The 16,904-nt window shown below is 59.5% G+C and overlaps 1 protein-coding gene across 16 annotated transcripts in view; it reads right to left on the reverse strand.

The window, feature by feature from the left end:
* DGKZ (diacylglycerol kinase zeta) overlaps positions 1-16,904 on the reverse strand; it is a 48,688-nt gene that overhangs the window by 3,915 nt on the left and 27,869 nt on the right. For 4 of the 16 annotated variants that reach the window (XM_073016868.1, XM_073016872.1, XM_037999441.2 and 1 more), the window contains exons 2-24: positions 9,230-9,338; positions 8,882-8,977; positions 8,547-8,624; positions 7,064-7,120; positions 6,593-6,661; positions 5,220-5,291; positions 5,001-5,117; positions 4,829-4,900; positions 4,433-4,528; positions 4,095-4,177; positions 3,928-3,988; positions 3,721-3,834; positions 3,504-3,644; positions 2,415-2,493; positions 2,197-2,252; positions 1,987-2,049; positions 1,820-1,893; positions 1,612-1,723; positions 1,036-1,235; positions 717-817; positions 523-602; positions 272-341; positions 105-145 (exon numbers count right to left, since the gene is read on the reverse strand). In XM_073016868.1, the coding sequence (XP_072872969.1) occupies positions 105-145; positions 272-341; positions 523-602; positions 717-817; positions 1,036-1,235; positions 1,612-1,723; positions 1,820-1,893; positions 1,987-2,049; positions 2,197-2,252; positions 2,415-2,493; positions 3,504-3,644; positions 3,721-3,834; positions 3,928-3,988; positions 4,095-4,177; positions 4,433-4,528; positions 4,829-4,900; positions 5,001-5,117; positions 5,220-5,291; positions 6,593-6,661; positions 7,064-7,120; positions 8,547-8,624; positions 8,882-8,977; positions 9,230-9,338 (2,041 nt within the window). Of the gene's footprint in view, positions 1-104; positions 146-271; positions 342-522; positions 603-716; positions 818-1,035; positions 1,236-1,611; positions 1,724-1,819; positions 1,894-1,986; positions 2,050-2,196; positions 2,253-2,414; positions 2,494-3,503; positions 3,645-3,720; positions 3,835-3,927; positions 3,989-4,094; positions 4,178-4,432; positions 4,529-4,828; positions 4,901-5,000; positions 5,118-5,219; positions 5,292-6,592; positions 6,662-7,063; positions 7,121-8,546; positions 8,625-8,881; positions 8,978-9,229; positions 9,339-9,637; positions 13,850-13,904; positions 14,046-14,841; positions 14,988-16,904 lie in introns of those variants that run through there. The other 12 variants (XM_037999439.2, XM_037999443.2, XM_073016864.1 and 9 more) reach the window with 11 other exon arrangements.

The following is a 16,904-nucleotide window of genomic DNA, read 5'->3' on the forward strand; positions in this document are numbered from 1 at the left end:
ACAGAGGTGAGCCCATCAGGGGAGCTAACAGGGAAGGCACCCCAGGAGAGGCGACCCTGGGGCCCGGAACCAGCTGTGGCTGGAGCAGGCCTGCAATCGCTCACCTGGGCTCGGTCGATCCTGTAGAAGCGGCTGGCAGTGGTGGCTGTGGGAGAGAGGGCAGCCGAAGATCAGGGAGTGCCATGTCCAGGCCCAGGTCCTCTGCTGCCCCCACCTGGGTTCCCCTAGGGAGGGGACAGGAAACAGCCTGGCACTCTGGGAGTAAACTCACCGTCCAGGAAGCACCACTTGGGGGACAGTTTCTGGCATGTCGGGGACTTGGCTCCAGCACCATCGGGCTCCTGTTGAGAGAAGCAAAGGCCAGGCTGGGACCGAGTGGGGGCCAGGGAGGGAAGGGAACTTGGAGTAGGGTCACCAGCACAGAGGAGGCTCTGCAGGGCGAGCTCGCTGCGGGAGGAAGGGGCATGTCCTCACTTCTCACCAGCCTCTTGGTGGGCACCTGGGGAAGCCCCCACCCCTTACCTGTTGCAGTCTCTCGATATGGGCGCGGCAGAGCTCTAGGTCACTGTCTCCTGGGACCACCACAGTGCCCAGCGGCACGGCTGGAGGACAGAGCACCTGTCAGCAGCTGGCTGCATCCCACGGCCCTGCCCAAGGGGGCCCCGGCTGCCTCAGCCCCTCCTGGCCACCCTGCCAGACCACCCCACTGCACTCACAGGCCTCCTTGAGCTGCTCCTTGTCGTAGTGCAAGGCCTCGTAGTCGTGCATGCTGACGCGACTCACCTGGATGCGCAGCTGCTCGGGCACCGGCTGCTGGCTGTCGGGCAGGGCCGGTAAGCGGGGGCTCAGCAAGGGCCCTGCCTGGGTGCCACCCTCGGCCCGGCACCAAACCACGTGCCGAGAGAAGGTCCAACCCCACTCCAACACCCCTGGGGCAAAGGGACAGTCAGCCCCTTTTACAGATGGCGAAACCAAGGCCCAGAGAGGGCAGGCTCTGGCCTCGGCGCCCAGGGCACGTGGCGGGGTGGGACGTACTCGCTGTGCAGGGGGGCGGCGCTCCGCCGCTTGGCTTTCTGCACCATGGTGGCCTGGTTGCGCAGGGCGATGCGGATGCGTGAGGCTGCAAGCTTGCAGGGCTCGCCGTCCACCTGCACCGGGATGGCCTTGGACGTGGTGAGCACCACCTCACGGCACTGCGTCAGCCGCTCGCCATGCCCGCCCACCTGCAGCGCGGCCTGTGGACACAGGAAGCTCGGGTCAGATGGCACCAGGGCTGGGGGTGGCGGGCCCCAGGCTCTGCTCCTTCCGAAGCAGAAGCTCTAGCCAGAGAACAAAGACCCCTGGTCAGAGGGCAGAGGGGAGGGCGAGACCCTAGGTGGGGAGGGGAGGGGGCAGAGGCAATGAGGGTGACTCCTCAGTCAGAGTGGGGAGTGAAGGTATCCCGAGGCATAGCGAGGAGAGGGGGTGGGTGCCGCTCTCGAGCCAGAGGAACGAGACAAAGAAGGAAGGTGAGGATGAACTAGGCTGCCGTGGCCCATGGAGGCGAGTGTGGATGACCCCTTCCACCTTTGGGCTGTGCTCCCAGGCACTGTGGGGCCAGCACCCACTCACCAAGGACGTCATGGTGAAGCCAATGACCTCGAGGTAGCCGTCGTCATGCCGCTGGGGCTCAAAGTCGTGGTGCTCCCCAGGGTGGCCCCAGGGCATGGTGCCTGCACAGTACCTGCATGGGCGGGCGATGACATGGGCCTCAAAACACAGTCTCTACAGGAGAGGACAGCAGGGCCCCATCCCCCCACCCCAGGAGGCCCCTCCTCACCTGGGGATGTTCAGGAAAACAACACACTGGGGTTTCAGGTCCTGGATCTTAGGAGTCAGGTCTGTTCCATCACACTAGAGGCGGGCGGGGAGGGTGTTGAGGTGCATGTGCCAGGTGGCCTCCCTCCCTTCCGGCCCGCCTACCCGCGGCAGCCTGGCCCCACTCACCACCACTCGGATGTGCTTGGCCAGGTCCTTGGAGCTGCCCATCAGGAAGTCGGAGAAGGCTGTCTGTGAGAGACAGAGAGCGTCACCATCTGCTGACGAGATCTTTCCTTACCAGCACCCGGCAAGGCTCCTGGGGCCTGGTGGACACAGGTGGGCAGGGGCACGGATGGTAGAAGAGGTGGGCACAGGCGGGGGTGCAGACCCACTCACCCCAGCGTAGAACATCTTATTCCGAAAGCGGCTGTTGAATTTCTCTGGGTTGGCCTCTGGGTGGAGATAAGCAGGGGGGCCAGTGAGTCACCCCAGCCTGCCCAGGTGGGGTTGGGGGAGGGCTGGGATGGATGCCTTCACTGGCAGGAGCAGGGTCTGACCCTCCTGGGGACACTCCTGTGCCCACCCTGCCCTGGCCTCAGTGGGAGGCTGCCAACCTCGAGACTCGTGGAACTCCAGGGTGACATGGGCGTCAAAGCCCAGGCTGAAGTAGTTGTTGAAGACATCCAGGGGCAACTGGAAAAAGGTCAAGGGACCAAAATGAGGGCTGGGCCTCACAGATGTCCCTGCTCCAGGGGCCCTGTGTGGCCGAGCCAGCTCAGCCCATCTGTTCACAGGCCTTCCCTGGTCAGCAGTGTCCGCCAGGGCTCAGCCCAGCTCACCTGCTGTCAGGCGCAGCCCTACTCTGCCTGGTGGCTCCTGGGGGATTTCCCTGCATGCCTGGCAGCATCTCTTCCCTGTCAGCTCCCCTAACACTTCTTCCTGACATGCCATGTGGAACACGACAGTGGAGCTTGGTTTTGCTCACTGCTGAGAGTAGTGCCTGGCAGGTAGCACGCGCTCAGTGCATGTTTGTGGAATAAAGCAGCATCTTCTGGCCAGGCGTGGTGGCTCATGCCTGTAATCCCAGCACTTTGGGAGGCCGAGGCAGATGGATCACCTGAGGTCAGGAGTTCAAAACCAGCCTGACCAACATGGTGAGACCCCATCTCTACTAAAAATACAAAAATTAGCCAGGTGTGGTGGCAGGTGCCTGTAGTCCCAGCTACTCAGGAGGCTGACGCAGGAGAATAGCTTGAGCCTGGGAGGTGGAGGTTGCAGTGAGCCAAGACTGCACCACTGCACTCCAGCCTGAGTGACAGTGAGACTCTGTCTCAAAAAAAAAAAGAAAAAGAAAGAAAGAAAAAAAAAATTAGCCAGGTGTGTTGGCACATGCCTGTATATCCCAGCTACTCAGGAGGCTGAGACAGGAGAACTGCTTGAACCTGGGAGGCAGAGGTTGCAGTGAGCTGAGATTGCACCACTGCACTCTAGCCTGGGAGACAGAGCAAGACTCAGCCTCAAAAAAAAAAAACAAAAAAAAAACAGCATTTTGTGAGGCAAGTACTATTATTCCCATCGTACAAGGAAGAAGTGGAAACTGGAGAAATGAAGAGACGTGCCCAAGATCCCAGAACCAGCAAGTGGGAAAGTGGGACCCAGTCCCCAGTGGCCCTCCCTGCCCCACCCCACCCTGGTCAACTTACCCGGTCGGTGGCGCCTTCATCTCGGTCCTCAGGCCCTGCCTCCGGGTTGGGCTCAGCGTGGAGGTCCCAGCGGTCCAGCTGTACCACATTCCCCTCCTCCACATGGGAGAGGATCTTGGACACAGGCTCATCTGTGTAGCCCTGGGGGAGGAGGCAGGGACTGAGCCCTCTGTGGCTGGAAAGGCCCCAGCTGCACCCCCCTCCTATGGGTGCTTACCCCACCCCAGTTGAGGGTTCGGGCCAAGTCGTTGCCAGTACCCAGGGGCAGGATGGCAACAGGGGGCGGCGGCTTCAGGCGTAGCTGGTCCAGGGTGGAGAGGATCCAGCCCACCTGGGGGAGGGAGAGCAGAGGCAGGTCAGGCCCACAGGGATCCCGGCTTCAGGCCCAGCCCTGGTGCTCGGCTGGCCCATGCAGGGAGCTCACCGTGCCGTCGCCCCCGCACGCCAGGATCCGCAGGTTGTGCACTTTGCGGTACATCTCCAGCCTGGGCTCATGGGAAGATGGCAGTGGGGTCAGGGGATGTGTGCTGTACCCCAGGAGTGAGGCCAGTTTCCCCCCACGTCCCCCACAAAACCTTGGCAAGTACTTACGCCTCCCTGGGCCCTCCCTGGCTCAGGTCGAAGACTTGTCGGGGATTGAGATACCAGAGGAAGGACTGGATGATCTTTGCACCCTGGATGGGACGGGAGCCGAGAGACAGGCAGGCAGTGGCGGGACGAAGTGGGAGAAGCACAGGGAGAGGGGCGTGACTGTGGGAACCAGGGCCAATAAGGGGTGAGGGGTGAAGAAAGGACAGGATTTTCTCAGGATCCCTGGGAAAGAGGGATTGGGGCAGAAGCCAGAACGGGCTCTGGGAATAGCTGCTGGCAGACAGGCTGGACCCCAATCCCCGCCCGAGCCCTCAGCTGAGAGGCAAGGCCACGTTTACCTGGTTGCCCCCACTCTTGGGGTTCACAAACACCAGCAGAGGCTTCATGAGGGGGGAGGGGGTGGGTCTGATGATGAAGGGTCTCCAGCGGCCCTCCTGGGAGACAAGGCGAGAGCCTGTAAGCTCCTTCCTGTCCAGGACACCCTACCATCATCCTTAGCAGGCCCCTTGGGTGACTCTGTCCCCCCTTGTGTACCCTCATGTACCACCTCTGGGCCAGATCTTACCAGGCCACAGGGCAGAAACTGGCATCTAATCCTGCCCTCCTCAGAGGCCCCAGAGCCCACGCGGACCCCTGCCAGCTGGCAGCATTAGCCGGGGGTGGAAGGTCTGTACCCTGAGCAACAGACCCCTCTCTCCGGCTCCCCTGCAGCCTCTGCCCAGCCTGGGACTGACCTCAGGCCCTTTCTTGCTGGACTTCCTCTTGAAGGATGCCCTCTTCTTCTTCTTGCTTGCTTTCAGGGTATTCTGCAAGGGAAGCAGGGGCATTGGTGACAAGGTGGGCAGGCTGGGGTGGCTGGCAGACCCCAAGTACGTGGGGGGCATCAAAGGTGCAGGAAGTACTCACCTGGGGCCTCCGTGCACGGAGGATCCAGGTGGGCGGGATGACCACGGCCGCGTGGACCCCCAGGGAGCACGGCTCCTCAATCTGCTGCAGCATGAAGCAGGAGACCTTGCTGTGGTACTGAGGAGAGTGAGGGGTAGGGCTCAGTGGGACCGTGTTCGGACTCGGGGACCCAAACCCAGCAGTGCAGGGCATGGCCCTGGGGGCGGGGGCACCACTCACTGCCTGCTTGCACCATGAGCAGCTGATGGCCACAATCTCCTTGCTGTGGAAGGTGAACTTCTGCTGGAATCCCTGAGGGTAGACAGGACAGATGGGCACCAGGGCAGGCCTGGAGCGGCAGACCCAGTCCCTCCTGCTGCCAACCTCTATCCACCCAGAGACAGGGCCTCGCTATGTTTCCGGGCTGGTCTCAAACTCCTGGGCTTAAGCAATCTGCCTCAGCCTCCCAAGTAACTGGGAACAACAGGCATGTGCCACCATGCCCAGCTCTGAACACATTTTTTGTTTTTGTTTTAAGATGGAGTTTCACTTGTTGCCCAGGCTGGAGTGCAGTGGCGTGATCTCAGCTCACTGCGACCTCCACCTTCCAGGTTCAAGCGATTCGCTTGTCCCAGCCTCCTGGGTGGCTGGGATTACAGGCGCCCACCACTATGCCCAGCTAATTTTTTGTATTTTTAGTAGAGATGGGGTTTCACCATGTTGGCGAGGCTGGTCTTGAATCTCCATCACCTCAGGTGATCCTCCTGCCTCAGCCTCCCAAAGTGCTGGGATTACAGGCATGAGCCACCATGCCCAGTCTGAACACATTAAAAAAAAAAAAAAAAAATATATATATATATATATATATATAAAATAAGCCTGAAGAGCAGGGCTGCTTAGCCAGGACCCCCTGACTCCCTGAAGTTACCTGCACAGCACCGTGTGCATACTGCAGGCTAACTCCTGCCTCACTCGGATTTTCCCTCCTTCCTACCCCCGAGGCCTGACCAGGCCCCCATGTGCTCTTAAAGAAATGTACTGCTGCTTCCGAGTACCTATCACATTCATTCCCTGTTCATCCCACAGGCTGTTATGAAAGGCCTGTAGTGGGCCAGGCGCTGAGAATCAGTGAAGTGAGCCTCTCCATCTTTGAGAGCCTGCACTTACTGAGGGAGGCGGGCAAGAAGCAAACAAGTAAGTGAACAAAACAACTGTGGACTGTGTTAGGCGGTCGCCTGGAAAGCCTGGCTTCAAGCCACACTGTCCTCAGGAGGGTGGGAAACCGCTGCCCAGCTTGGTGCTTGGCACACAAGTATCCACGGAGTCACCGAATGAGTAAGTCTATACAATTCTCCAAAGGGCCACTTGCAGCTTCAAAGCAGGCCAGGCATGCCACATCGGAAGAAAACTTTCCTCCCTGCTCTCCTGCTAAGCCCAGAGACCAAGAGCAGGCCAGGGTGTTTGGGGACTGAAGGCACTGCAGCCAGGCTGAGAGTCAGCCCTGGACTCTGCACGCCAGGGTGCGGTCAGTGATGGGCAGGCCACATTGGCCACACAGCCTGGGCTCAGGCCCACGGGTGCAGGTGGCGATTTCCTCGGGCAGGGCCTCTCACCTTCCCACAGTGCCGACACTTGCCGTCCTGGCGTCGTCTGTGTACCCAGTGGTGCCGTACAAAGGTTGGCTGGGGGAGAAGTGGAGAAATTTCACCAGGTGAGGGGTGGGCAGGGGCACAGCCCTGAGGACGGCCCACATGGCTCAATACATCGAAGGTGGGGGCTGCAGGAAGCTCTCTGCAGTCCTGCACATGAGTGGAGGAGGGGCTGAAGACTCTCTTCATGGCCCAGGGGAGGCTCAGAGTCAGAGGAGAGCCGGAGAAGGCTGGGAAGCACCAAGAGGCACAAGCTGTCCCACCCCCTCCGCAGGCAGCGCTAGTTAGGCCTCCGCATGGCAGAACTCAGACCTCAGAGAGCAGCAGCCTAGAGGGAGCCGAGCCCTCTGGTGGCACTCCGGAGGCACTGCACAGAGGCCCATACCAGAATCTTAGGGTGGCCCTGTCCCTGAGCACCCTACCCTGGACACTTACCTCGCGCACGTTCCTCGAGCCTGATTCACGGAAGGACGGCTTACAGCGGAAATTTATCTGTGAAACACAGCAGTGACCACCAAAATGTCAGAACCTCCCTTCGGGGTCAGGTATATGGTGACTTCCTTTAGGACAACCCAGAGTCATCCTCAAAAGGCGGGGATACCCCCATATCATCCCGAGAGTCCTTGAAACACGAGACACCTCCTGTGAGAAGCCCTCCTGCCTCTCTGCCTCCTCCTCACTAGCCAGAGGGATCTTTCCTTCTTCCACCCAGCACCCAGGATGAGGGGGAGGTTGGGAGCTTCGGGTTTGTCCCCCCAACTAACATGGAACCGTGGTTTGCTCATCGTTCTCTTCTTTTTTTTTTTGAGACAGTCTCACTCTGTCGCCCAGGCTGGAGTGCAGTGGTGCAATCTTGGCTCACTGCAACCAACACCTCTCGAGTAGCTGGGATTACAGGTGTACGCCACCAAGCCTGGCTACTTTTTCTAATTTTTAGTAGAGATGGGGTTTCACCATGTTGGCCAGGCTGGTCTCAAACTCCTGACCTCAGGGTGATCCACCTACCTCGGCCTCCCAAAGTGCTGGCATTACAGGCGTGAGCCACCGCGCTCGGCCGCATCCTTTTCTTCCTTGCCCTCTGGCACTCACGACCTGGGCACATGCAGCCAGCCTGGTTCTCGCATGCAGACTTGCACTGCCTGGCCCCTGGAGACCTTTAGCTAATCTGTGGAACCCTAGCTCGGTTTCCACCTTAGATGATCAGTGTACAGTGCTTGGGGCTGCATTTCTATTTCCTTTCTCATAACTGTCCCTACTTCAGCCTTATTAGAGGTATAAGGAAGTCTCACTTTACAATTCAGGGGCTGGGGAAAGCAGCCCGTGTGAGCCTGCCTGAGCCATTCCTAGTCTTACAGTCTCTCTCATATGCTGGCCTGGGTTTCTGCAGGCTGGGGAGCCCTGCCCCTCCACGCGAACCCTTCTGCGCCTGGCCTTGACCCACCTGCCCAGTGCTGCCTCCACTTCCCTCTAGAAGCACAGTGCCCAGACATGCCCCCAGATGCAAATGCACAGTGGACAATGGCCCTTGGGGAAAGGTCTCCACAGAGGCGGGGTGTAGGGGATCCCCCCAGCCACAGCTGAGTTATGAAGCTTCAATGAAGCAAATCAATGGCCTCTTCTAAGCGCTAGTTTGGACATGGGAAATGGTAAAAGGGCCACCATTCGTCAATTCATTCCATTGAGTGATATTCAACGAACCCACTAGGTGCCAGGTTTGTTCCAGGCAGTGGGGATACAGCAGCTAATCAGTGAGAAGCCAGGATTCGAACGCAGTTATTTGGCTCCAGGGTCCTTGACTCTTCACCCCCGAGGGCTGGGTCGCTCCTGGCAGGCCATGTTTGTATAATGTGTGGGTGTGTGTGCTGAAAGGGCCTCAGCACCCAAAGGGCAGGGGGGGAAAGCTGAGCTACCCACCCACCTTCTCCAGCTGCTCGATGCAGGGCGTGTGCACCACAATCTTGCAGGCTGCGCACTTTCTTCGAGACACTGACTTCTGCTGCAGGACAGGAAAGAGAGGGCCCCTGAGGCACCAGGTAAGTCTATCTCGGAGGCTGCCTGCCTCAGCACAGCTGCCCTCTGTGTGCACTGGGAAGCCCCAGTCCTGGCGTCCAGACAAAGCCCCTGCACCCCTCACCATTCTGGGGCGACCCACAGCAGGGGTGCTAGGGAGCGGGCTTGATCCCACCTTCCCGGAAAAAGGCAGTGGCTGTTGGCTCCACCAGCAGGGGGCAGCATGCCCCAGCAAGCACTCACCAGCATCCTGGCTACACAATACTGCTCCCCAACGTAGCAGAAGTCCCCGGACACGTTGGTCTCGAACCAGATGTGCTCCCCATATGTCGCTGACTCCTGGCCATGGGATGGGCTTGCTCAGCGCATGCTGGCTGCCCAGCCCTCCCTCCCATCAGCCCCTGCCCACCCGCCCTCTCCCAAGACAAACCCGCTCCAGCGCCCTGATCAACCCTGCTCTGTTCCGTCTGCCCCACTGTCCCAACCCTTCCAGGCTTGGCTCTCCCAGCTGCCTGGAGTGCCTCCACCCTCCAACTGCACCTTGGCCAAGAGCCCAGTGGGGCTGGGACCCAGGGGTGTTCAGACACTCACGCTCCAGTCCACTGTGCTCCGGATCTGCCGCTCTGACTCGCTGCACGGGGCCCCAGGGGTGGGCGGAGGCGGGGCCAGGTGCTGGAGGCCCGACTTAGTGATGGCTTTCCTACAGAGGAGAAGACAGCTGAGGAGGGGGCTGAGCACTTGCTGACCCTACTTCTTCCCACCTCCTGGGGCCTCTGCCCTCTCCATGACCTTGGCAACAGGGAGGGCGGAGGAGCCTCCCAGCAGCCCCAGAGACTAAGGCTCCCTGCAGGAGACATGGCCTTTTGGGGTATGCTGGCTTCAGAGCACTGCCCAGAGTGTTCCCAAGTGGGAACACTTGGGAAGAGCTTCAAGGCCCTTGCCCAGGCCAGACCCACAGGAGATCACACCACTCGCCCTGCTGGCCACAGCTATACCTACGCGAGCAGGGCACTCCAGGCCTGGGGTCCCGCTGCCTTGCGCCGTAGGGCTACCTGGCGCCTGCGGGACAGTGGGCGCACACGGGTGGGCAGCACGGTGCTGGCGGTGGTGCCTGAGGCTCTTCGGCCCCCAGGGCCAGGGTGCTGGCCTGAGGGCCGCCGCTGGCTGAGGCGCCGATAGTAGCCGTGTAGGCCCCAGAGAGCGTTGTCATACACGGCTTCCGCAGGGAGCAGGTGGGAGGAGGCTCGGCGCAGGTAGCGGGGCAGGGGCGACAGCAGCCTGGCGCCCTGGGGTGGGGATGGCCCTGGTGTCTTGGTGCCTGTCTGGACGGCGCTCCACGCCCCAGCTGCCACATCCTCCTGGACACCCTTCTCCTCCTCATTCATGCCCACAAGCCCGGTCAACAGCAGGGGTGCGCCAAGAAGCTGGGCCCCCACAGTGGTAGGCTGTGGAGTGGGCACCTTATCCACGATGAAGCGGGGGTTGCAGGAAGGGGGCACAGTGCTGGAGCGCCGGCGGCTGGAACCCCGGGCCCTCACCCCACAGCTCAGGAGGCAGCCCTGGAGCTGGGCGCTGGAGCGCCGCCGCTGTGCCAGTGAGGAAGAGGCCTGCCCAGCGGGGGAGCGACGCCGGGCCTTGCCCGTGGGCAGCCCCACAACGCTGGGCCGCCGCTGCCCCTCTCCAGGGCCTGGCACCTTCCACTGGAAATGTCTCCTAAAGAAAGTCTCCATGGCAGGCGGGTGGCTGTTGGGCACAGAGACCGGGGACATCAGGAGCTGGACCAGGCCATGGTCTGCCCTGCGTCTGGGAGCCCATTCACAGCCTCTGCCCCATGAGGAGGGAAGCAAGCCCCGAGGGAGGGAGGGGTCACTGCAGCCTCTGACCTCCATGTGAGGGTCCCAAGGGTGCTCAGGGGAGCCCAAGTTTAGAGCTGTTGGGGCACTGATGCTCTCCCCCGCTGCACCCTAGGGAGCCCTGGAGTCGTAGGTAGGTGGGTGCTTCAGGCTATCCCTTCTTCCCCCATCCAGGCACCAGAATCCACAGAGCCCTGGCCCTAAAGGCCTCTACCTGCCCCACCGGAAGCTGATGGAAAAGAAAACAAAAAGAAAATGGGGAGTCGGTCTGTCTGGATGGACGGTGGGGCCCAGGGCAGGGTTTCCTACTCGCTGGGTCTTTGTTTTGCCACCAACATGGGGGAGCAGGTTAGGTGTCTCCCCCGGGACATGGCACAAACCAAGCTATAACAAAACGAGGCTTTCTGCAAAAGAACTCAGTCTTGACAGGACCCCCAGAGTCTCTTGGCCCCCAGCCTTGGGGTCAGGCTGAAGGTGACTCCTGGAAATGGAGAGGGTCTAATGTGTAGCTCAGGGGAGACTAGGTCTCAGGGAACTGCAGAGTCGCTGTCTGGCTCACCCTGGGGAGGGGCTGCTCAGTCTTCCTTTACCCAGGGGACCGTGACAATAGGCTTGGGCCAAAAGCAAAGCCTTCTGGATTCTGGGTGTGTGCGTGCCTGTACGTCTGAGGCACTGATGGTAAGAACTTTCTGGTGCTCACCTGCTCTGTCTCACCTTTCTGAAGGGACAAGAATGGATACCCCAGGGTGAAGCTGGGTGATGCTGGGAAATCATTCTGACTCTGCTGCTGAGGGAGCCTGTGACTGGACATTCTTCTGCAGCCCTGATGCTGGATGCTCGGATACTCACAATTTCAAATGCTGCAGGGAGGCAGGAGCTGTGGGCATCATCCTAGCTCCCACCTGGACCTGGTCTCCCCGGATCCATCCTGAACTCATGCTCTGCTCCCTCTGCTAGCTCACCTCCGCCCTGCCTACCCTTCTTCACAGCCAGCATCGAGCTCCTGTGCCCTCACCTCTCCTAACATTAGGGGAAGGGCAGCCTGCCTGGCATGGATCAGGGTGGCAATGCCGCCAGGTACCTGAGGCTACGTGTGCCCCACAGCAGGTGATCTCCTGGGCCCTGGTCCTTGTCCTGCTCCTCGGGAGAGACTGGTGGGGGATGCATCCTAGCCCCGGGCAGCCACAGAGGTCAAGGTCACAGCCCTGGGACAGTGCTGCCTGGGGCTGACAGAAGCCTTGTGGTCCCCTGAAGGCTGGCATTAGTTAGGCATGGTGGGTGATGCCCTGGATGCACCATGGACAGGAGGGAGGATGAAGGCAGTGATGATGGGCTGGAGGAGTCAGGCCCAGGTCACACGTCTAGCACCTTCTCCTTCCATACACTGCACTCTGATTTGCTACTGCCCTGCAGGTCTTGAGCAGCTTCAGGCCAGGTGCAGGGGTGTTGAGGGAAGAGACGGACACGGTGGAGGTGCCTAGGGAAGCAGAGTTCTGCACGGCTCAGCTCTTGGTCTCTGCCTATTGGAGTCTGCAGCTGCCTCAGATGACGGGAGGTCAGGGCAGTGCTCTACGACCCCAAATGTGCCCCATTCAGAGCAGACCGCCTGGGCAGGAGGGAGCTGCAGGGGCAGGACGGCAGGCATGGGCGGACAGTGCTGGGCCTCCCCCAAAATCACCAGTGTCACGGCTGACATTTACTGAGCCCCTATGTGTCAGGCACTGTGCTAAGCCCCTGGCAAACACAGATCATTTCATCAACCGTAACCCCAATGAACAGGCACTGCATCACACTGTTGCTGATGAGGAAGTTGACGCAGAGGTGGCCTGTCTAGGGTCCCCGGCCAGTCAGTGTGGAGCCAGTGCTGCAGCCCAAGTCTACCTAATGGCAAAGCCTGCGCCCCAGAAATGGGGTGGGTTGCAGGGTCCTTCCTCTGGAACATGAGGCTGGGATGGGGTAGGACAGGGAACCAGGTAGGGAATAATAACGAACGCCTGCTATGTGACAGGCCCTGGGCTAAGTACTTTATCATCTCATGTGATCCTCACCACAGCCCTGTGAGGTAGGCAGGACCCACAGCTCCATTCTAGACACGGAGAAACTGAGGCTTCAAGAGGGCCAATAACATGCCACGGTCCCATGGCCAGTCAGCGGCAGAGTCGGGACCTGAACCCAGGTCTTCCCGACCTGGGACCTACTTTGTGTCGGGGAAGAGGAGCCTGAAGGCCCAACTGCCCCCTGCCGTCAGGGCACTGACCTACCAGCCCTCCCCAGGGTGTCAGCTTTCCCCGCCTGCCTGGTCAGGCCGCCCTGTGACAGCTGCCCAGCCTGGAGGAGATTAGTCACCCGGACACACCGCCTGATGCTAGTGTCACCCAGAAAACAAAAGGCCACAGTCAGTGGGGGGAGGTGCCGCTGCAACCGTGGGCGGCGGTGAGGGCTGGGCCCAGCTTGCGGCCCCAGACCTGCGCTGACAACAGGGACCAGGACCCCCTCGAGAGACAAGGGCAGCTGACATATGGTCCTGTGGTGCCCGGCTCCACACACTGCCAGGCAACCCAGGTCCACATCTGTCCAGGAGTCTCCTCAGTGGCCGATGGTGCCGTTCCTCCCAGCAGAGTAGGGTGGGCAGGGCCAGCAGTGCTATGTGACTGTGTGCAAGTTGGCCCCTCACGGGCCTCAGTTTCCCTGTCTGACTGGGGAGACTGTCAGAGTGGCTGAGCTATTTTGCCACAGGCTCTCCTGCTGGGCACCCATGCCTCCGTGCTCCCATGCCCCTCCCTGCAGGCCTGTGCTTCCTGTTCCTCTGGTCTCCATAGAAACCTCTGTCCCTGGTCAGCAAGAGCCTGACTCCTCACTTCCTATCTCGGCTGGGGTTTCTCCTGGGCCTTGCTGGAACCCGCCCTGGGACTGAGCCTCTCCGATAGCACAGCTCTGCGTGACAGTGTCTTCTCACCTCGTGCTCTTGGTCACCCCCAACTCACCACACAGTACGTGCAAAGGTCACCCTGAGGGCTTCAACACCAAGAGCACAGCAAAATGGCTGTCCCTTGGTCTCCGGGTGGGGAGCCTGTCACACCAACGGGGACAGGATGGGAAAGGACTCAGGGGACCCCATCAACCTCCGGCTCTGGGGCCTGACAAGGACAGGGCCTGGGAAAGGACAGAGGAAGTCATGAGGCAAGACCAGTGGTGTCTGGCCGTGCACCCTTGCTGGACAGTGGCTGCAGCTGTGGGCAGCCGAGCTGCAGTGGCTGCCATGGGGGCGGGCAGGCTGGAGAGCTTCATCGGCTACTGCTACAGCAGACAGGACACCCACCCTCCAGAGACCAGGCCATCTCACGCCTTATGCTAGTTTCAAGGGCGCTGGCATCCTGAATCTGCCATTGCCACCCTAAGGCTGATTTACTAACCTTTCTGAGCCTCAATTTTCTTATCTGCAAAATGGAGCTCACACCATCTGGTTCAGAAGATTGGCATAAAGGAGGTCTGGATGCGATGACTGAGGGAGAGTGCCTGGCGATACCTGGCAGACAGCAGGGGCCTGGCAGGGCCTACACCCACCACAGACACCAGAGCATGTGATTGTGCTACCTCCTGGCGTTTGTTTGCCCACAGTGAGGCCGGGAACCCAGAAAGGGAAGCAGGAGTGCCCAGGGTGGCCACCACCCACCGCATGAGGAACAGAGCTGGCCGCAGGTACCACCTGGGTATCTGCTCATGTCGTGAGGAACGCACTCTCTGCACCTGGTACCAGGCCTGGCCTCCTGAGTTGCTCTCACAGGATACCCCATGGGACTGACTCAGAGCGCCCACTCCACACCCTGGGCAGGGCCTCGTCCGCCTTCCGCTCCGTGAAGGCTGGGCATGGTGCATGGCGACCCCACCTCCAGCAGCCCCAGAGCAAGGGCCTGCAGCTGCCTCCCCAGAACCGCCTCGGCTCTGCTCCCACAGTCCCTGGGTCGGAGGGAAGGAGGTGGGGAAGCGGGAAGGGAGGCCGGCCCCTCCCCAGTCAGCCTAGAGGCTTGGGGTCGTCCCTTCCCACGCTGCGACTCACCACAGGGATCCTGTCAAAAACAACAAACAGAATGTACCTCGGGGAGCAGGTGGGCCAGGCTGGATGGTAAGAAGGCGACCAGGCCAGTGAGTGTTTACTCGGCAGGCTCTGCCCTGGCTCAGCAAGAGCTTGGCGGGACCCTTTTCCATCAGCTCAGGAACCGGGCAGGGCAGGCCCCTCGCCTAGGGATGGTGGGGCCTGGGGCCACCCGGATCCAACCCTGCCCACACCCACCCAGCCAGATACAGAGGGAGGAAGCAGAAGGCAAGGAGGGGCTGGGGGCCCCTTTTGACCTGATCTGGAAGGCAGGGCGCAGGCGGGAGCGGGGCAAGCAGGAGGGAGCTGGGGTCCCCAGTGCCGGGCTCTGGCTCCAGCTCCGGGCTGGCGGCCTCTGCTGAGCAAGTCCTAGTTTGGAGAGCGAGCGGCTGTGGCTGCTCCTCTGCCCCCTCCCCCTTGTCACCCTCCTCCCCACTGCCTGAGACAGCCGTTATGAAAATAACCCGATTGGTAACCGAACGCACTTCCTCTCCCAGCGGCAGCTCCAGGCCCTGCAGCAGGCGGCGGGTGGGCGGGCGGGCGCACTGCGCACGAGCATGCCTCCCAGCTCCTTTTCCCAAGGTCCCCAGAGTCAGGCTGGGTGACAGCCCAGTGGCCTGCCTTCCACCTGGCGCCCAGTACAGCCCAGCCCACGCCTCAGCTTGGGAACGAGGTCTAAGGAGGGAGAAGTGGAAGCCAGGCCCTTTTAGGGAGGGGGCCCCCCACTAATGCCCCCTATTTAGCCACCTAATGCCTTCTCACGCCCACTGGACAGGTTTTCTGAGGTCTGGGGAAGCTTATCACGCTGGCTCCAGACAAAACCACCACAAAAGTAAGTATCTGTGGCGTGTTTCACAACTTACAAAGTACTTTTTCACCAGCATTACAGACGGGAGGCTGGGTTTTTTCCCTGTGTGGACCGCATTACTGTCCCACTGAACAGACAGGGCACTCGAGGCTTGTGGAAGCCTGTGACTGCCCACGACTCAGAATTGGTTGAGCTGGGACTCCAGCTTCTCGTCTTCTGGCTCTGCCAAGCTAAAGAATGCCCAGAAGAGACCAGTCCGTGTTACATGTATCCTGACCAGAATGCCACCCTCCCAGCTCCCAGTCCTGCCATGGTGCCCTAGGGTCTGGGGAGTGGCAGCTGTCCAACTGCCTGATCCGAAGACCTCTTTAAACTCTTTTTTTTTCTCCTTTGAGATGGAGACTTGCCCTCTCACCCAGGCTGCAGTGCAATGGCGTGATCTCGGCTCACTGCAACCTCTGCCTCCCAGGTTCAGACGATTCTCCTGCCCCAGCTTCCTGAGTAGCTGGGATTACAGGCACCTGCCACCATGCCCAGCTAATTTTTGTATTTTTAGTAGAGATGGGGTTTCACCATGTTGGCCAGACAGGTCTCGAATTCCTGACTTCGTGATCTGCCCGCCTTGGCCTCCCAAAGTGCTGGAATTACAGGCGTGAGCCACCGCGCTCAGCCCTTTTTTTTTTTTTTTTAAATGAGGGAAGGGGCAAGGCGCTTCCACACCATCCACCAGGAACCTCCATGTGTTCAGCTACTTGAAAGCTCCCAGACCCCTTTACACTCTCAAAATTGGTGAAGATCCCAAAAGAGTTTTGTTTTAGGGGGTGACAGCTATTAATATGTATCATATCAGATATTAAAACCGAGAAATGCTTAAGATATTTATTAGCTTAAAAACAATAAGCCCATTACATGTTAATATAAACAACACTTTTATAAATAATTTTCTAAAAAAAAGTTAGCAAAAAGAGTGGCATCATTTTACATTTTTTGCAAATCTCTTTAATGTCTGGCCTAATAGAAGGCAGCTGGATTCTCGTGTCTATCCCTGCATTCAATCTGTTGTGACATGTTGTTTTGGTTGAAGTATGTGAAGAAAATTCTGCCTCACACAGACATGCAGTTACAAAAAGAAGGAATATCTTTAACAGCCTTTCCAGGTAATTATAGATTTTCTTTGCTACTACACCAAAATATGACAAATGATAGTTTCTCAAAGGTTAGTAGCAATGTGGACTCTAAAACCGAATCAGGCCAGGCACAGTGGTTCACGCCTGTAATCCCAGCACTTTGGGAGGCCAAGGCAGGCAGATCGACTGAGGTCAGGAGTTTGAGACCAGTCTGGCCAACATGGCTAAACCCCGTCTCTACTAAAGATACAAAAAAAGAAAAAAAAAAAAAATTAGCTGGGCATGGTGGCAGGTGCCTGTAATCCCAGCAACTTGGGAGGCTGAGGCAGGAGAATCGCTTGAACCTGGGAGGCAGAGGCTGCAGTGAGCCGAGATCACGCCATTG

Source organism: Chlorocebus sabaeus, chromosome 1 (assembly GCF_047675955.1).
Source record: "Chlorocebus sabaeus isolate Y175 chromosome 1, mChlSab1.0.hap1, whole genome shotgun sequence".
NCBI lineage: Eukaryota > Metazoa > Chordata > Mammalia > Primates > Cercopithecidae > Chlorocebus > Chlorocebus sabaeus.